This window comes from Mirounga angustirostris, unplaced genomic scaffold (genome assembly GCF_029215605.1).
Source record: "Mirounga angustirostris isolate CCGP_5_RB_7025 unplaced genomic scaffold, mMirAng1.0.hap1 SCAF_4, whole genome shotgun sequence".
In the NCBI taxonomy this organism is placed as follows: Eukaryota; Metazoa; Chordata; class Mammalia; order Carnivora; family Phocidae; genus Mirounga; species Mirounga angustirostris.
Genome location: NW_026991712.1, coordinates 177,664,973 through 177,684,908, shown reverse-complemented (window position 1 = coordinate 177,684,908; position 19,936 = coordinate 177,664,973). Strand labels below are relative to the sequence as shown.

The following is a 19,936-nucleotide window of genomic DNA, read 5'->3' as shown; positions in this document are numbered from 1 at the left end:
TGGCACCATGCCCTGTTGCCCTCGGAGGGCGGGGCTGGCCGGCTGTGCCTACTCCCAAGTACTGGGCCCCTTCCCCTGGGTCTGTGAGCAGGAAGGGCTATTTTGCGGTTTCCAGAAGCCCCCAGCGAAGGGCCCCATTTGTCTTCCCCAGAGGCGCCTTTGGCCCTAGCTTGACTCCACCTTACTGCTCCCAACCACCTTGGGGCCCCTCCTTCACTGCCACGTTTCTCAAATGAGAGTACTACGTGGCCTGACTCCCTTCAAGGGGAAAAGAAAGCATTCTTGTTGAACCCTAGTTGGCCTTGAATGATTTTTTATCACATTGTTATTTGAATATGTGCAAATACAAGACTAGGTATGAAAAACTCGTGATGCTTATATCCCTTGAACAACTAAAAACGAAACAAAACCACAAGTGGGATAAAAAAGAAGCTACAAAACAATAAAATTCAAATTAACAGCATTCATTTAATGTGATGGATGATGTTGTTTTGCTGGAACCCAGTTGCTCACGATGTGGCTGTGGGCCTCTTCTGGGGCAGGTTCTTTTGAGATCTCTGTACCCCTCCCTTAGGGTGCCCTGTGGTGACCCGCATGGCCCACCAGCTTACCCACTGGGCTCACTGCAGAGTCTGTCTTTGCTCTTTTGGTGTGAGTGCATCACTTCTCTGCCAGGTCTCCCCTTGCTCCCTGCTCATTACCTGGTGACAGCTGAGGTACTCGTGCTCATTACCAGAGCCCATGGAAGCCCTGACACCATGCAGCAAAACATGGCCTGAAAGTCATTCTATCCAGGTGACTCAGGATGTACATCTGTTCTCCAGATACTCTTCTAAATGAAAACCCCAAATAAGCCCTCCTCCAGGGTTCCATAAGACCCCAGCTCGAGAGACCTTGGCCTAGAGAATACAGCCGAAATTCCCTAACACGGCATTCAAGGACTTTCCCTCCTGGCCTGCTGCTCCTTCCTGCTCTGTCTCTTGCTGCTCGTCTCCCATGCCCCCAGTGCTACATTTGTATCATCCCCAGAGATCCGGGCACCCTCACTGTGCCCTTGCCCTGGTATCTTTCTCCCTAGTGCCTTTCATGTGTTGTGGTTCTTAATTGACTGATGCCCCTGTCTCCCCCATCCAGGTCATAAGCTCCGTAAGAACAGGGATCCTTTCTGTCTTATTTACAGCTATCTCTCCAACACCTGGAATAGAACCTGGCACATAGTAGGTCCTTAGTACATCTGTGAACACCTTGCTGTTCGTGGGCTTCCTCAAGCCACAGTGCTTTGCCTATGCTGTTCTCCTTTATGGCAGCAAGCCCACCACACGCCTGGCCCTGTGAAGGTTCCTCACTTCTTGCACGCACAGTTGGTTCTTAGTCTTCTGGCCTCCTGTGACCCTTTGAGAGTGGCCTGGACCCCAGATGCTGGACTACCTGTGACTGGATCTGGGCCTCCTCCCCCCCCTCCCCCCGCCTAGGAACTCCACCAGGGCAAGAGCCTGGTAATGTCTCCTTCTGTGTCTGTAGTGCCGTATCTCCAGGGCGACAGGTCTTCTTTTATGCAGTAAATGGATGCTTGGGTCCTCGTTAGCCCCTCCTCCACCCCTGAAGTTGAGTTGGGTCTCTTCTCTGCCCAGATAAGGTGTATTTCGGCCCCCCGCGCCTCTTCCAGGAGCTGCAGGACCTGCAGAAAGATCTGGCTGTGGTCGAGCAGATAACCTTCCTCATCAGCACGCTGCACGGCACCTACCAGGTACCCAGCCCTGGCCCGGCTTTGTTGGGCTCTGGGCTCCTCCCTCGGGCAATGCCCAGATCAGCAGGTGGAGTGGGAGAGGGCTCCTGTCTTAGCCCAGGCCCCAGGCGTGCTCCTGGCTCCTGAATCCCACAGGCAAGAGGAGCAGCTAGAACTCCCCACTGCTACCTAGATGTCTGGTATGCGGCCTCTGGTTCGGGGGTGAAGCTCTGATTTGGGTTAAGTGGGGTCTGGCTGTGTGGTGATTGTTTTGTTCTCTGCACACTGACCAGTCAGTCTCGCAGCCCCTTCCTGGACCTCACCCCAAAGCTGGAGAGGATGCTGGCTGGGAGGTTGTCCCTCTCACAGGAGGGGTACCAGCTGGGGTCTGAACGAGGGCTGGGAAGCCTGCTGTGGGCCTGCAGCCCAGGGAGCCGGCCGCCTCCTGTGGCTGAGCCAGAGGTCCCTGCTGAGCTCCGGGACCTCCCCAGCTCCTCTCCCCCTGGGGTCCCTCCGGATGCTCGAGAATCCTGTGTGGCTCTGGGGGAGCCAGCAGGCCGGGTGGTGATCTCACTGGCCTCCTCAACCCTAGAACCTAAACATGACCGTGGCTCAAGACTGGTGCCTGGCCCTGCAGAGGCTAATGCGGGTAAAGGAGGAGGAGATCCACTCGGCCAACAAGTGTCGTCTCAGGCTCCTGCTTCCTGGAAAACCTGACAAGTGAGATGGGGAGCGGCCACCGCTGACGGGTGGTGGGGGGACGCGGAGAGAGGGCACCTGGAGCGGACCCATTCATCAGTGTGGTCATGGGCGTGGGTGTATACACACTGCGGGCCCTGCCCAGCACAGCTCTTAGCCATTGAATGAATGAATGAATGAATGAGTGACTGGTTCATACTTGACTTAAGCCTATCCTCTGTTAGGAGATGCTCTGCTGTTGGTTGGTTCCATTTGTGCTGTGACCTTTTCCCTCACTCCAGACGGTGCAGAGCCCTGGGACCAGGCCTTGGGTCTCCTCACGGACCCAGCCTCCCCCCAGCATGGCCCCTACCCCCAAATGCCCACCCTGGCACTTGTGCTCCATCGTAGACCCTCAGCTGATGTTTGTGGAATTGATGACAGGTCTAGCAGAGATAGGGAAGGCTAGCTCTGAGCCCCAGTTTGCAGATGAGGGCAGTGAGGCTCCAGGGGTTGTCGGATAGTGCCCCCCCGCCCCCGCCGGCCACGGAGTAGGTTCTGGGCTCTGACCTGAAGCCTAGGCTGGTGCAGTGCGGTGGCTCACCGCCCAGGTTTGACCTCAAGGATGGGGGGACGGTGGGGGGCAGAGTGTTACAGGCACCTTGGCTTCAGGGCCGGGAAGATCGGAGCACTGGTGTTTGAGGCAGGGCCCTGAGCCCAGGAGCCCAAGACGCAAGGCTCCAGGCTGGAGTCTCAGAGACAGAGAGGCAGGGCTCTGAGCTGGAATCCCAACCCACCAATGTGCCATTCCCCTGCTGAGGGGGCCTCACACAGCCCCTTCCCGCCCCTGCACCCCTTTCTCCCTTTCTCCCTTGGGAGAGTTAGTGACACTGGCCCTGCCCGCCCCCTGGGATGGCCCCCCTCCCCGCCGCCCGGTGGAAAACAGACCCCAGAGGACCCTGAGGGGCCCCGCTGCTCCAAGGTGAGAGGACAGTAGTGTGACAACAGTGACCTCTAGCTGCCCAAGCCTGTCACAAGCCCATTCACTCATGTGTCCATTCTGCAAGTCTTTGCTGAGCAGCTGTACTGTGCCAGGAGCTGGGAGCAGGCCCGCGGGAGCCCGTTCCTCCCTGCAGACGCTCCCGGTCGGATGTGTACGTGTGCCTGACGAGGCCCGTGGAAAGCTGACCGGGGAGCCCTGGCCTCTCGAGTCGCTGGGCACCAAGCCCAGGGGCTGGGCTGGGGAGCGTGGCCTGGTGGCTTTAGGGAGGGACCTCCATTCTGGGGTCACGGTGGGTGGAGGGACTCTTCCCCCAGGGGATGGAGGCTTTGGGGGGGCCACCAGGCTTTCTGGCCCCGCTTTGATACTCTGAGCTGAGCTGGCACCACAGCTGGTGCCCGTGGTTGAGGGAAGAACCAGGCACTTGTTCTGGGCGCTCACGGTCCTCGCCCTCTCGCCGCAGGTCCGGCCGCCCCATCAGCTTCATGGTGGTCTTCATCACTCCCAACCCCCTGAGCAAGATCTCCTGGGTCAACCGGTTGCACTTGGCCAAGATCGGACTCCGTGAGTAAAGCCCTGGGGAGAGTACCTCAGGGGACAGGGGTGCAGAGCAGGGAGGCTTGGGGTGTGCATGTGTGGATGCGTGGGGGCAGGGGGGCTTCTGAGTTGGAGGGAGGCGGTGCCGTGGAGGAACACGGGAGCCAGGGTTCTGAGTCCTGAGGCTCTGCCTAGTAACCCTGGACAAGTCACTGCCCTTGTCTGAGCCTCAGTTTCCCCGTCTGTAAAGTGATGGCAGTTGATGATGTCAATGAGTGGTTGTCAGGGCCCTGGGGGAGGGTGGTGAGGGCGTGGCTGCTGAGGGGCTTTCTTTCGGTGGGATGGAAATGTTCTAAACGTAGGTAGTGCCGAATATGCTAGAAACCTTGATGCGAATACTTTAAAAGGGCGGGTTTTACGGTAACCGAATTCTTTCTCAATCAAGCTGTTACCAAAAGAAAAAAAACAAAACAATGCAGGTTAGAGTAAACTGATTTTCAACCAGGGCCTCTTTTTTTGTCTCATGCACCCCGTAATGATCATATAAATAAGACAATGTTTACAGAGTGCGTCCTACATGGCGGACGTTTTTCTAAGCATTTTACACATGTTTTTTTCTTTTCACATTGATAATTCTGAGAGGTAGGTTCTGTTGTGAACCCCCTTTTACAGTGGAGGGCTCCGAGGCCCAGAGAGGTGCAGTGACTTGCCTGAGCTCACACAGCAGGAAGGGGCAGAGCTGGTAGACATTACATGAGGAACCAATCAACAGGGAGAGGTGGTGCCATTTAGGGGGCAGAGATGGGTGACGTGACTGTCACTGAGCCTGAGGATCAGGACTGCCGTCAGGGAGGGCCTCTGGGAAGTGACATCTGAAGCTAACAGAGATCTGGGCAAAGCAGTCTAGGCTTTGGAAGAGCAAGTGCAAAGGTGCTGCGGTGGCCAGAGCTGATGAACCGTGGGGCGAGAAGTAGGCAGGGGGAAGGTCGGGCAGCTTTTCCAGAAAGCCAGGGCGAGATGTATGGAACTCATTCTGAGCGTGATGGGCAACTCCTTATAGCAGTGAGAGCTGGGCAGCATCCTGATCTGGTTTCCACTTGAGTGGATGGCTCTGTCCACTGTGCTGAGAGGGCATGGGGAGGTGGGAGGAAATGGGGAGGAGGTGGTGGCTTTGGGGGAGCCAGGGTCAGAGGCCTTGATCTGGTGCTGACGTGGCAAAAGCCTCTGCTGGATGTTTCCAGGCGACCAGGAGAGCTGCAGAGGGAGGAGAGAGGATTTTAAGTGGAGATAGCCCCAGCCTTGGCAGCCAACCGCGGGAATTCTAGCCCCAGGGAAGGCTGACGTGGCTCCGGGCCGGCCCGCGGAGCAGTCCAGTCTTGGGCACGCCTGAGCTGATTGTACACCTGCTCTAAAAGTCAGGTCAGTCTCTGGTTGGAGGCCCGGCTGCTCTGCCGAGTGGGGTGTGGCGCTGGAGGGAGAGGGGCCGGCGGGTGTGAGCCTCTCCTCTCTCGGCTGCCGGCCATGCGCTCAGCTGATTCGTCTCCAGTGACTTCGCTGCAGCAAAAGTTTTTTTTTTAAGATTTATTTATTTATTTGACAGCGAGAGAAGCAGCGAGAGAGGGAACACAAGCAGGGGGAATGGGAGAGGGAGAAGCAGGCTTCCCGCCGAGCAGGGAGCCCGATGTGGGGCTAGATCCCAGGACCCTGGGATCATGACCTGAGCGGAAGGCAGATGCTTAACTGACTGAGCCACCCAGACGCCCCGCAGCAAAAGTTTTTAATGGAAGGAGAGTCATTGGAAATCTTATTTGAATGCCTGGGTTCCCCTGGGGCTTGAGTAATTTGTTCCTTTTATTTTGCCAGGTTTTTTGTTTTTTTTTTTTTTAATCTGCAGTGCTTGGTCAGGTGGGGCGGGGAATAATATGAGCCTGTTAGTAATAGAATATGTTAAAAACATTTATTCACAAAGGATGTGATTCCTTTCTTTCTTTTTTTTTTTTTTTTGTATTTCTCTTTTCCTGACTACCACGTACGGAGATCATAATCCACTAAATGTTGAAGAAAGAGAGAGCTGGACTGGGGGGTGCCTGGGATCCAGAATGGGGGGGTCAGTTCTGCCCCTAGGGAGGAAAGGGCAGGGTGCCCTGGGGAATCTGGGGACCTGCTTCACATCCCAGTGGGGCCCCTACTGTGCCGTGTGGCCTGGGGAAAGGCCTCTGGGAGGTGAGTCGGACTAGAGCTCCAGTGGTCCTCTCCCCTCTTACATTTTGGGATCTTAGGGCCTAGTGAAATGGATCTGGGCTGCCTGGGGTCAGTTTCCGGCTCTGTCCCTTCCCAGCTCTGTGATCTCGGGCAAATGATTTAACCTTTAAATGCCTTTCTCTATCGGAAAGTGGGGATAATGCCAGTGCCCCCATCACAGGGCTCTTGTTAACATACGGGGAGACAGTGTGGTAGGCTCCTGGGATGGCCAGCGCCTGGCCTGTGGGAGAAGCTCCTAGGACAAGGGGGTGCCTGCATCTCACTGATGGGGAAGTGACTGGTCTAAGGTCGCACACGATTCAGTGCAGAACAGGGACGGGACGGGCCACCCTCCCACCCCTCTGCCAATTAGTCTCCTGTTCATAAAGGCTCCAGGGAAGGGTTGCAGATGGAAGACCCCAGAGAAGGAAGAGGCATGATTGTGGGCTTGCAGTGCTCCCTGCCTGTGTCCCTTCACCTGAAGCTCTTCAAGTGCTGCATTTGTGGCTCTTACAGCCCCTGGGTCCCTGGAGCCTCTCCCACTGCACCCCTCCTTATTCCCACCTTCCCAAGGACCTGGGCCGGGCAGGCTGCGGGCTGGTCCCAAGCTCACAGGGACACATCCTCACAGGGTGCGACTTGGGGGGCCCTCCCTTCTGCCTCGGACTTGGCTACTTGTCCAGCCCTCAGTCCTCACAGTGACCCCCTTGCTCCCCCTGACGACGATCCAGTGACAGATCCTGAGCGTGGCCCTGAGCACGCCCCAGCTGTCCTTTCCACTGACTCTCAGCCAGTGCAGACATGGGCGCTGGGACCTGCCCAGGCCCTCAGGCTGCAGCAGTGGGTCTGCCCTTGGGAGCGGTGTTACCCCAGCTGGGTGACGGCCATTTGCTTGGCCTCCCTGGGCACCGGTGTCTGTCTCTCTCTCTGCGAGCTGGTGTTTGGAAAAGGAGGGTGCCCATGTCCCGCCAGCCCCTATGTCTGTGGCCGTGGCCAGTGGCATCTCCGTGGCACTGGAGGTGTAAGAGGACCTTTGAGGGCGGCCTCGGATTTGGAACGTAGAGAAGGGCGGTCTGGGCTGCCACCCCGGAGTGTCACCCATAGCGGTGGCAGGAAAAGCACAGCACTGGGACTGAGCGTGGGAGGACTTCGGGAGGCAGGTCGGGATCGAGGGGCAGGGCAGGGCCAGCGGCTCAGCCTGGTGCAGGTGGGGTGGCCGCCCTCAAGCCTGCGGTTAGGCAGACTCCTCACCTCCGGGACAGTGATCTCACTATTTCTTGAGGGCCTAGCATATACCAGGCGTTGAATCTTTTTTCCCTCCAGCACTCACGGTGACCCTTGAATGGTTGGAATAATTTCCCCCATTTTCCGGAGGAGGCAGCAGACTCAGAGAGGTTCGGTTTCTGGCTCTGTGTCACACAGTGAGGGAGCCGGAGGCTGAGTTGGGATCAGCTGGGGCCCAGCTGCCACAGTCAGCCTCCTGCCGCGGGCGGGGTGGCTCTGGGGGCGCGGAGGTTGGGGGAGCAGAAGGGGCCATGGCCTCCAGCCCCTGAGCCTCCCCCACTGCCCCACAGGGTGCTCCTGTGTTCAGTGGGTGCTGGCAAACAGAGCTGGGCGCTAAATAAGCCCCCACTTAATGTCAATTGGAAATCTCGGCTCTGCCGACAGTGCCAGTTCTTAACGTCCCTTATCCCAAGCGGGCTTTCAATTTTCAACTGCAACAGCCTTCTAATTTGGTCTCAGCCGCCCTGGTTTTGTGACAGGAACAATGGCAGTGGCAGATGGGGAGCTACAACTCCATTTTCCTTTAACGTTCCCCGATTGCAGGCAGGGAAGGCACCATCTGGAAGGAGAAGGTCAGATCATTAAAAAATATATATCGTAATAAATTGCCAGGACTTGATGGGCTGTGGGTGCGGGGGGAAGGAGAGGAGAGGAGCTCGGGCGGCGTGGTGATGGGGGTGCTTTATGTTCACGGGCCGAACTCCAGGAAGGAGGTGGCGCCCTGGGGGGGCAGTTGCGTTTGAGCCGTCTGTTGGGCTCTCGGTGGTCTCCTTGAGAGCAGGGCAGACTCAAGTCCCACCCATCCGTATTCACCGTCCAGGGGCTTGTCCAAGAGGCAGCGCAGCGTCGTGATGTCCGCACCTGCCCGGGGAAGGGTGCTGCCCCGCAGGGTGGGCTGTCTGGGCTGTCAGCCCGCGCTCAGTGCATTCTCCGCCTCCTGGGCCCAGCCTTGGACGTCCCCCTGGCCTCCAGTTCTCCGGGTAGGAGAGGGATGCCAACACCCACCCCTCCTGGTGGCCCTGAGGATGAAATGAGGCCTCACGGGGGACAGAGCTTCGTACACTGTGAGGTGTGGTGCACGTGCGCATTCCGTTATGATGGTGCTTGTCCTATGCCGTAGCTGCCCTTTCCGCGACGGCCTCACCTCCTTGGTGAGCTGTCCTTTCCTGGGGTGCTGCCTCCAGGACCCGGTGGGGTGGAGGGCCCGACACTGGGGGGTGAGCTCACTGTGCAGCTACTGGACGGCTGGTGGGGTGGGTGCCCTGGGTGCGCGGGCTGGAGCTTCTGCCGAAGCAGGTGGTTCATGTCATAGTGCCTGCCGTTTTGCGGATGTCTTTCACTTCTCAGAGAGCATCCTCCCATGCCACCTCGTCCCAGCTCCTCGTGCCACCACCGGCACCGGGAGGCCGCCTCCTCTGGTGGCAGTGGCATTGTTAAAGGCCACGTTATTGAGGTTTGATTGACATTCCTCATACAGAACACAGGCGAGGTTGGGGAGCCTGTGGGCACACACGCACACAGACCAACATGCACACGCACACTCACGCACGCACAGGCACACCCGTGCACACACACAGGAAAAAGAGCCAAGCCAATAAAGGAGCCAGAAACTGTGTTCAGAGCCATGACAGACCAACAGGGGCTGAGAGGGAAAGCGATGGAGGGGCGGGGGTGGGTGGTGGTCAGTTGAGGCCGCTCCCAGGAGGTGGACAAATAACCTAAGCCTCGGGGAGGAGAGGAGCCAGCCCCGGGGGTGGGGAGGACAGCACTCCAGGCAGAGGGAACGTCCTGGGCTCGTTCGTGTAAGTGGCTGAGGAAAGCCTAGCGCAGTGGAGCCTGGGACCGAGGGATGAGGCTGGGAGGGAAGGATCATCCTCACTGTCCTGGAAAAGTCTGGATTTGATTCCACGTGGATGGGACTCGAAGGACGTGGGAACGGCGATGTCCAGTGGAAGTGTAGCGGGATGGCTCTGGCTGTCGTGGGGGGCAGTGGTTAGCGTGGGAAACCGGTCTGGAGGCCCCTTGTGACTGGTGAGCCCCCTCAGATGGAGCTGACCCTTGCTCGGCTGGGCCAGCTTGGGCCCGAGTCCCTGCTTCCTCCTGGCCACTGAGTAGCCCCGTGAGGGGTGGGAAGGCTGTCATCACGCCTCTTCTGTGGAAGACGTCTCCTCCCATCCCTGAAGCTCCAGGTGCCCTTGAGCTTGATGTCATTGCGTTAAGTGACCCCTCTTGCCCAGGGAGCCCCATGCCATCCTCTGGCTCTCCCTCTCCGGGGCAGAGCTACCTCCTGGTTGTCCAGAGTCAGTCATGCCCCTCAGTCAGGGTGGGGGGGCTGGTTGCCAGGAGACAGCATTGGGGTCCGGCAGACCCAGGTCCTCATCTGGACTCTGCCACCAGCCATGCACATGACCTAGTCAATTACATCATCCTCGAGTCGGTCTCATTGTCCATAAAGGGAAAATCGTGATTCTCACTGAGCTTGGTTACTGTGAAAACGAGAACCCGGGACACCTGTAGGACCTGACATATGCCTGTGTGTGGACACGCAGTGGGTGTCTTCACCATGCCCTGCCCTGGCTGTCGGGGTTCCTAGAAGGTGGGCCCCATATGGAGTGCAGAGAAGGATGGGCTCTTGAACAGGGAGAATCCTCTGGGACGGATGGTAGTTTACCCACTCACTCATGCCCTCATGTCATTCATCTTTTCAACCCGTGCTTGCTGAGCACTCACCATGTGCAGGCAGTGGGCTTGGTGCCAGGGAGACCTCAGCAAACAAGACAGGTCAGGTCCTGCTGCCCTGAGCTTACGTTCTAGAGATGTATGCAGAGAGACGGTGAACAAGGAGATAGACAAAGTGATTCTAGATTGTGGTGAAGGCTATGTGGGAAATAAGATGTGGTCTTTAGACTGGTTTCTGAGAGAGGGGGCCATCATAGCCAGGGTGGTCAGGGAGGACTTCTTGGAGGTGGTGGCGTGTGAGGGAGCCCTGACCCATGTGAAGGAGACATTGCAGAGTGTGGTTTAGCAGATGCTCTTGAACACAGCGATGTCCAGATGTGAGTCCAGGGTCTGAGAACCTGCACTTCTCACAGGCCCCTGGGGCCTCAGTGTCCAGCTAGACTGGGAACGTGGAGGCAGATGACCACCTGGGTCTCAGGGTGGGTCTCAAAGGAAGCAGGAGAGAGTCATCCTCTTGACCATACCATCATCATCAGAGCCAGGTGAAGAGCAGCATGTTTGTGTCACTTTGTCTTCTGGCTTGTTTTTGGCCATTCCCCGCCCCCACCACCCCAGAAGCACCTCTAGACCTCTAGGTTAAGGCAGCAGGGCCTGGACTGTGCTCAACATCACAACATTTTTGAAACTTTCTCATCTACTGTTTCACTGGATCCTCATAACGACCTCAAGACAAAGGCGTTTTTATGCCCTGTCTCATGGGTGAAGAAATTGAGCCTAGAGTTGGGGGAATTTGCAGAAGGCTGCTCAATGAGAGGGTGGGTGAGCCAGGACTCAACTCTTAGGTTTCCTGACTCGCTGCCTTGGACGCATGGCCATGACCATGGAGCAAGGCTGGTTTTCATCTTGGCTGGACAGGCATGGGGCTGGGGGTGGCCCCCTGGGCTCGGCAGGGCTGCTCACTGCCCGCTTGGTCCTCAGATTCTGACCAGCTTCACGCGCCTCCTTCCTCTTGCTGTAGGGGAGGAGAACCAGCCGGGCTGGCTGTGTCCGGATGAGGACAAGAAGAGCAAAGCCCCATTCTGGTGCCCCATCCTGGCCTGCTGCATCCCTGCCTTCTCTTCCCGGGGCCTCAGCCTGCAGGTGAGTGGAATGGATCTTGCTGAGCCCACCACGAAGGTGGCTCGTGGGAGAACCAGGGTTTCCAGATTGTGCCCACAGCGGGAGAGGGCCAGGATACAGTCCCAGCTTCTCCACCTCTTACCGATGGAGTTGGTCAAGACGTTTTGGTGCTCTAGGAGTCAGCTTCCCCACCAAAAACATGGGGACAGATGCCCTTTGTGGGTCAAGTGAGCGGAAAATTCCGTGACTTAGAGCTAACAAGTAGCAGTGATCTCATCAGCTGATGGCATGACTCCAGCTCAGAAGAGAGGCCGGAATATGCCTGAGTAGCTCCGCCAGACCATGGGTTGGCCCCTGTCTGATGCTGCCAGGCAGGAGCAGGCTCTGGCCCCGTGGCCATCATGCCTCCGTCCGTCAAGCACCTACTACATCCCCCCAGGGCTTTGCCACCACTCTCTTGTTTTGATATTTGTAAGAACCCCACAAATAGATGTTTCTAGATCTGTTTCCCAGGTTAGAAACTAAGGCTCAGACAGGTGACGTGATTTTCTAAAAACACAGCCAGTAGTAATGGGTCCAGGAATTGGCACCTTGCTTCGCCCGATTCCACCACTAGCACATTCCCTCTGCTGTCACCTGTCCCCGATGTCCCGCCCGTGCTCACCGCTCCCTCTGGGGTCCTTACTGCCTATCCTCCTCCCTAGGAGAGGAGCTCATGTGAGCTCTGGGGAGGGGGAGGCACAGGCTTGGGACCTAGATACATAAGCCCTAAGAGACAAGCTGACTGGGCTGTAGATCAGGGCTCCAAACAGTGAAAAGTGCATACCCTTGAGATGTCAGTTCAGCCATGAGTTTGTTCATTTGTCTGTTCTGCATATAATTTTTGAGCACCTACAATGTTGCCAGGCCCTGTGCGGGACACTGGGTGTATGGTGGTGACCAAACGTACGAGGTCCCCACACTCCTGCAGCTTTCAGTCTGGAGAGAGACAGCAATACCCCGGCAAACAAAAGGGAACGCAGAAGAGTGATTGTGTGTTATATTAGCTGGGACGGATATAGGGATGGGGCTCCATTGTTAGGGGGCCGAGAAGGCCTCTCGGAGGAGGTGGTGGACCTGAGTGGCAAGAAGGCTCCAACCCCTTGCGGGCCCAGGGGAGGAATATCCCAAACAGACGGCACAACACAGAGTCAGGAGCAGTCTGGGAAGCTGCAGCTCGGTGAGCTGGGAGGAGAGGCTGGGGATCAGGTCTGATGTGGGTGCACTGGTCCACGCCAGCTTGCTGGGCTGGTCGCCGTTGGGTTTCATTCTCAGGGCAATGACACCCCAAGGATGGCTCCATGCAGGGGACCAGCACCCTCTGATGTACATTTTGGAAAGATCATCTGGTCCTTCCGGCTGAGGTGTGAGCGAGTGAACTGTGGCCCCAGAGAGAGCAAGACTGGGGACTGAGAGACCGACACAGTGCTCTGTGCAGGGCTCCCGCTGAGCGGTGGCAGGACTTGGTGTGGGTGGAAGCAGGGCCAGGCTGGGGTGAGGCGAGCTGGGCACTCACCTAATCCTAAGCATCACGATGAGTGAAATTTTAATGCAATACTTACAACATCAAATCAGCAAAATTGTGGACTTGGTTTGGCTGCTTTTTGGGGGGTAACAGGCTGGGATTAGGGTGGGGCAGGGCTGTGCAATGCAGGGTCCGTTTCTTTAAAATCTTACTGATTGTTCATCGTGGATTTTTTTTTGCATTAATTTTTATTGCCAAATTTGTGTTATAATATTCCTTTGGATGTTGGGGTGTTTTGGCCCCACTCTCCTTCTTCTCATCCCATTCCTAGAGCCTAGAGGAGGGGACAGGGGCAGGGGACACGGGAAGGCGTTCGGGGAGCGTGCCGGGGTAGGGCTGGCCACATTGATGAGAGTTCAGACAGGCGCTGAGGGGGCAGGAAGGACATACCCAGCTCTTGAGCTTGTGCACCCGGACGTGGTGTCAGGGGGTGGTGGAATGTTCCCCGTGCCACAGCCTGATTTAGGGGGTGCGGTCAGGTTCCCAGCATGGCTCGGTGGCCAGCGACCAGGGTAGCAGCAAACACAGTGTGGTGGTGAGTGCTTTCAGGAGGCTCTGTTCTAGGCACTTCACCACCGGTAACTCTGGTCCTCCCCACTGCCCTCAGACCCTCAGAGGTGGGGCTTGCCCACACTCACTGGGGAACGAGGGTCTTCTTGAGTCGTTCTGGCAGGGGAGGCCAGATGCTGTTCATTTCTGTAGGGCTCAGGGAAGCCGGCCTTTGTAGGCCTTCAGACTTCATTTATTAATGGGGAGGCCTGCTGAGTCCTGTGCGCTCCTTCCCAGCATGGGGTAGGGGGTTCCCAGGGAGTCCATGGAGCTGGAATTTTTCAGGGTCCACCCTGGCTGTGGCTTACCTGGCCCTAGGATATCCTGTGGAGAAGGCTGACCCCGGGGTGACTTCCGTCTCCCCCGATGGCCTTAGTCCTTTCGAGAATATGGGACTCAGACGATGGCCTGACAGATCACTCCTGGGTGGTGAGGTCACAGACAAGCCGCTGCCTCCAGGGCGTCCCTGAAAGAAACCCACCTGACTGGGGAGCTGTCTTCCACCCCATACCTGGGGGCACACATCTGAGAAGCTCCTCATATGTAATTCTCAAGGCCTGGGGACGTAGCAGCCAGAAGCATCCTCAGCAACCTCCAGGTCCCCTGCCTGCCATCTCCCGAGGAGCCCCCTATGTGAGTGGCCTTCTGGGACAACGAGCCTGTGGAGCTCCTGAGGGACCTACTAGAGCCTGCATGTTCCCATTTGCTGGGTCCCAAGACACCACTTCCACTCCTCTTGCACCTGCCGTCCACCCCAGCCCGGGCAGATGTGCCCCATCAGCTGTGCGGGCAGCCCAGATGACTGCGGGCCTCGGAGTGCCCAGGTCTTGTCCAACCACCCTGGGAACAGATGTGAGCGTGTCCGCCGCTGTGTGGGCCTGCCTCCTGGCCCACGGCCTCTCCCCAGGCCCTGTCCCAGGGGCCCCAGACTCGGGCTCTGCGGCTGGCCTAATGGGAGCCCGTGACTAAGTGTGTCCTCCGGGAAAGGCTTGCTGGCCCCAGCCCCCTCCCAGTGTAGACGAGGTCAGTGCTATTGTACTATTAGCCGGAGGAGGGTGTGCGGGGGTGCTCTCCCTCAAAGGAGCAGGGATGTGGGGGCCGTAGGAGGGAGCGTTGCTCTTCTCTGTGCTGATGGGTGGCCGGCGCCCAGGCTGGGCCACACCGAGGCCTTCCTCAAGAGGACAGCATCAGGGTGCACCCATCCCTGGACTGGAGCTCCAGCTCTGCACATGCCAGCCATGTGACACTGGGAATGTTTTAGCACACGGTGTGATTCACACCAGACCCTGGCTAGCCTGATGTGTGGCGCGCACTCAGAGTTCGAGATGGAAACAAAGATTGGAGGGCATTTTGGCCCCCAGAAAGACGCGAGTGTCTGTTCTGAAGGATTTCCAAGCTGACTGTCACCCCAGCAGCACCCCTGGTGGCACCCATCCGGGCTGGAGACTGTCCCTGGAGCGGTGGCAGGAGGGCAAGGGGACGGCTCAGTGCAAAAGTGTCCCCCCGCCGTGAGCCGCGGTCCAGCCTGGGGCCTGCCTGGGGTTGGGAAAGGGGGCCAGGGTGCTCTACGATGTAGCGCCTCAGGGGGCCGGGGGCTGCAGTCCAGACCTGCAGAGGGTCTGCTCCAGGCTCGCTTAGGCCTCAGCATGCTGGCCGAGTGCCTCTGTCCTGGCCCTCCTTAGCCAGAGCTGCTTGCTATTTGTGGGGTCCCCTTCCTCCTAGCTCTGCGCAGCCCACCCCTCCCGGCGTGGCGCTGCTGACAAGACAAGGTGGCGCACATAGAGGGCCAGCAGCACGTCCCACACGAAGTGCCCAGCCCCGTGCCAAGTGCGTTATGTCTGCCTCTCCAGTCCCCGCGACCATCCTGGCGAGGCTTCAGGGTCTCCATGACCATGAGGAACTGGCTTGTGGGGTCACCGGCTGGTAGCAGCTGAGCTGGGACTGGAGCCCGGGCTGGCCGCACCCACAGCCTATCTCCATCCTCCAGCCCCGAGCCACTCTCCTCTTCACTGGCCAGGGCACCTTGATTTGGGAGAGTCAGCTTCCTGGCACAGATGGGACTCCTGGGTCCAAGGAGCCATTTCAGTTTTTGCCATCACTTTGGCCCTGGGCTCTGTGGGCGCAGCTGACATCCGGGCCCCCTGGAGTTGCCATGGAAACGTCAGGTCCCTGGCAGGAGGGGCTGGGCAGCCTCAGCTGCATGTGGCCCACCATGAAGCAAAATGACTAGGAGCGGGGGCCTGAGGGTGCTCGGGGGTGCGGGGGTCAGGGCGAGGGGAGCCTCCTGCTCTGGGTGCCTGGACCTGTGCTCCCAGCCTCGTAGAAGTGGGAGCTGGGAACGCGGAGGCCTGCAATGGGGCAGCCTGGCCTCTGGGTAGAATTTAACTAGAGTAGGAAGGGCGCTGGACCGGGAGTTGAACTCAGAATTCCAGCCCTGACTCTGCTGCCAACTTGCTGTGTGACCTTGAGCCAGTCGTGTCCCCTGCCTCCCCTCCCCACGCCCTGAACTTCAAATTTGCCAGCTCCTCAATGCGGGGACTGGATGAGGTGACCTCTCTGGGCTTCTTCACCTTCAGCCATTAGACACTTCGTTAGAACATCCGCAAGGCTGGGGCCAGCCAGGGCCGCAGCGCCAGCAGAGGGCAGCACCTGCCCTGCAAAGTCCAGGGGTGGCTGCATTCCTCCCTGGGCCACCTCCAGCTGTCCCCTCTCGGCCTCCTTCCCCTTCCTGCTGGCCAAGGGTTCCAGCAGGGTCCGTGACAGGGCCAGGCCACCTCCTCGCACTGCTGTCCTGGCCTGAGACAGACTGGTGGGGTCTAGCTCAGAGAACAGGCCCCAGAGAGCCATCTGGCCTGGGGTTTGGGGCAGCAGATGCAGGAGGAGCAAGCAGCCAGTAGCTCTTGACGACAGCCGGTCACAGACGGAGCCCCTGGCCCCCACAGGCAGCCTGCACAAGCCCCTCAGCCCTCTGGTGCTGGCGGGCTTGTCTGCAGAATGGTTCTGTTGTTGAGGAGGGTGGAACCAGATGTCCAGCACCCCTTCCTTCCTCCACTATGCTTCTCTGGAGGAATGCAGGGAGACCTAGGAGGGAGGCTGGCGCAGGCTGGGCCTTGTCATCTTCCTGTGGCCTAGGGCAATCATGTGTCCACTGTGGGCCTCGTTTCCCCATCTGTAAAATAAGGCGGGGTGGGTGTTAGTGGTTTTCATCAAATCTTATCCAGATGTTGCTTAGTTTGAAAAATCGGTGGCTGGCCCAGGGTATCATTCAGGCGCCTCCTAGCCAGAAGGTTCTAGGAGAGCGCTGGTTAAATGTGAGTGCATAGGTATTGCCTGGACATCCTGTGAACCCTGTCGCTTGCCGGTCCCCAGGGATTCTCACTGGGGACCTGCGTGGGGCCAAGAAATCTGTAGGTTTAACAACCCCCACAGGTAGTGCAGACAGAGGTCCTGTTGCCGAACGTTGGCATCTCCGACACCTTGATGCTTAGCCCCATGTGTGCCTTCTGTGTCTCCACAGCTTGGGGCCCTGGTCCACAGTCCTGTCAGCTGTCCCCTGCTGGGCTTCTCAGCAGTCAGCACGTCCCTTCCACAGGGCTACCTTTGGGTAAGTCACTCCTGAGCTCAGCCAGGGATTCTGGCCTCAGGACAAAAGCATGGAGGACGGCCCCGGGAAGGGGGTGCTGCCTGCCTGCTGGCCCCCATTATGTGCACCTTCACCCAGGAAGGTCTTCCTGGGAACCTCTGTGCCAGGCTTTGTGCTTAGAGTTGGCAGATGCAGCTTCACCAGGGACAACAGAAAACCAGGGACAAAGAAGCGAGCATGACTCTTGCAAATGGTCATGTGCCATGAAGGAAATGAGTGAAGCTGTGCAGAGTATCTGGGTGGCAGGGTCTTTACCCAGAGGGTCAGGAAGCAGGGCTGGTTATTGCCCAGCTCTGGTGCCTGCCTTTTTTCCCCTGGGATTCCTGGCAGAGCCTCTCTCCATTCAGATAGGCACCCTTATGTTCTTTGTGGTACAGACTATGTTCTCCCAGAGACTTCCTGAGGTCCCACCTCACCCCCCCTCTGGCCACCTTCCAGCTCTGGCTTATTCCTGTCTCCAGGCATGCAGGCAGGAAAACTCTGGCTCACCCTTCAGAGTCCATCCCAAATATCCTCTCCGAGGGTGATTTGTTCCTCACTGTTTCCCCAGTATCTAGCGTGTGGTATATCCATCCATGATTGATCCATTTATCCATTCACTTATCCATATAATCATCCAATCATCCATCCATCCATTCACTTATCCATATAATCATTCATCCACCCATCCATCTGTCCACTCATCCATATAATCATCCATCCATCTGTTCATCTATCTACCCATTCTTCTATCCCTTCCTTCCATCCATCCATTTATCCATCTGTTCACCTATTCAGCAAGTATATATTAAGTGCTTACCATTGGCTAAACATAGAGGTAGAACGGTAAAAAAGACAGAGAAGGACATTGTAAAGGGACAGATGTATGTTCACTATTCTTGGTTGAAATTTACTCTAAAGTTGGGGAGATAGAGAGCTGACTGGGTATCTGGTCTACCTTAGCTCCTTACCTGCGTTCCTTTGGGCCCTGAATCTAACTTGTTGCCATGGCAGCTGGGGAAGAGTGACCTTCAGGGACAGTGGGATGTGTGGGGGCAGGAAAGGGGGTGCTCCTCCTGATGCCCAACCTCAGTACGAGTAGAAGTTTGGGACAGGTCACCGGGAAGGCAGGCGCCGAGCTCTGTCCCCACCCTCATGGTTGTGCCTGATGGCCTCTCTGGGTCTCTGCTGCAGGTTGGGGGCGGGCAGGAAGGTGCAGGGGGCCAGGTTGAGATCTTCTCCTTGAACCGGCCCTCGCCCCGCACGGTCAAGTCCTTCCCGTTGGCGGCCCCTGTGCTCTGCATGGAGTACATTCCCGAGCCAGAGGAGGGGGAGAGTGGAGACGAGAGCCATGTGACCACTAACCCCTCTGCTGCAGTGCATCCGACCATCTGCCTTGGGCTCCAGGATGGCAGGTGAGGGGCCTGGGGAGGAGGCGCGCGTTGGTGCTTCATTTCTTTTTGTGGCCGTGAGGCTGGCATCATTGCCCCATTTTGGGGGGAAACTGAGGGGTAGCAGCCTGGGGTCAGTCAGCGGGACGGCGACATGTCTGGGTTCCCACTTGGGTCTGTGTGGTGCTGAAGACAGGCTTCTTAGCACCTTTACCAGCCCCCTCCAGTTCTCCCTGGGGCAGGGGTGGGGGGGAGGGCGCCATCCTCAAAAGACCCTGGGCAAGTCCAGGCTCTGGAAGGGCGGAACAAAGGCCTCTTGACAGGGGAGGGAGGCCTCTCCTGAGGAGGGCCCTTGGGCAGTGGGGGTGGGGGCTCTGTGAGTCACTCGGGTCTCCCCCACAGCATCCTGGTTTACGGCAGTGTGGACACGGGTACCCAGTGCCTGGCCGCCTGCAGGAGCCCCGGCCCACAGCCTGTGCTCTGCGTGAGCCACAGCGCCTTCCACCTGCTTGCCGGTCTGCAGGACGGGACCCTCGCCGCCTACCCCCGGACCAGTGGTGAGGATGCTGGGGGTGGGGGGCGGCGGCCCTGGGCACTGCCTGGGAGCTCATCCCGTACCGGAGCAGTGCTGGGAGGCAGGCCAAGGAGGCAGCTCAGAGACAAATCAGGGAATCTGGGGTAGTTGGAGATCCCTGATTCCCACTGGGGTCCCCGCAGAATGGGGTGCTCACTGCTATGCAGGCAGCTCACCCCATTGGCAGGAGACTCTACAAGAGTAGGGACTCTGGGGTCACGAGGACTCTGGGGTCCGGCGTCACTTCACTGCCCTTTCGATGGCTGTGTCCACTGGTGAGCGGTTGCTTTTGTGCCTGGGTCATCCCAGGGCTCATGGGTCCCCATGGGTTAAACCACCTAGCAAAGGCAAAGCCTGGGGCCTGGCAGAGTGAGTGCTTAATGGCGTTAGGCATTTGAACCTGGGATGTTATGGAGCCACGAGCCACGGATGGTGCAGAGTGTGATGTCTGGAGGGCAAGGCTGGTGGGGTCGGAGCTGCTGCGAGCCAGGAACATTCAGGTGCTTAATGTGTGCACGTTTTCTGAGTTCTCACCACAACCTGCGGGAATTGCTGAAGCTGAGCCCCTGGGAGGGGACACGGCCTGTGCACAGCCACACAGAGGGCCGTGGTCCCGGTCCCCTTGTGGCTTACTCAGCTCCCAGTTCCAAGATGTGTGCTGGGGGGAGGGCAGCCACCCCCAGTGCACCCAGAGAGGGCTGAGGAGTCTGAGGCTCGGCATCCCGCAGGCCCCTCCCTCTCCTCCCTCTCCTCCCCCTTCTCCCCTCCATCCCCCCTCCCTCCTCCTCCCTTCCCATCCCCCTCCCTCTCCTTCCCTCCCCTCCCTCCTCCTCCCTTCCCTCCCCTCCCTCCCCCTCCCTCCCTCCTAAGAGCCTCTAATTGCTGCGTCGTCACTGCCTGTTGCAGGGTTATAAACGGATATTTGTACTGAGCTATTTTTTTGCCACTTGGCACTGTGTTGGTATTTTTAAT

The 19,936-nt window shown here is 58.1% G+C and overlaps 1 protein-coding gene across 8 annotated transcripts in view; it reads left to right on the top strand.

The window, feature by feature from the left end:
• Window positions 1-19,936, top strand: part of ARHGEF10L (Rho guanine nucleotide exchange factor 10 like) — a 142,240-nt gene that overhangs the window by 86,082 nt on the left and 36,222 nt on the right. For 7 of the 8 annotated variants that reach the window (XM_045898579.3, XM_045898583.3, XM_045898581.3 and 4 more), the window contains 7 exons: window positions 1,632-1,747; window positions 2,319-2,446; window positions 3,868-3,968; window positions 11,164-11,285; window positions 16,895-16,981; window positions 18,194-18,414; window positions 18,793-18,947. In XM_045898579.3, coding sequence (XP_045754535.1) covers window positions 1,632-1,747; window positions 2,319-2,446; window positions 3,868-3,968; window positions 11,164-11,285; window positions 16,895-16,981; window positions 18,194-18,414; window positions 18,793-18,947 — 930 coding nt within the window. The remainder of the gene's footprint in view (window positions 1-1,631; window positions 1,748-2,318; window positions 2,447-3,867; window positions 3,969-11,163; window positions 11,286-16,894; window positions 16,982-18,193; window positions 18,415-18,792; window positions 18,948-19,936) is intronic. The other variant, XM_054513113.2, reaches the window with a different exon arrangement.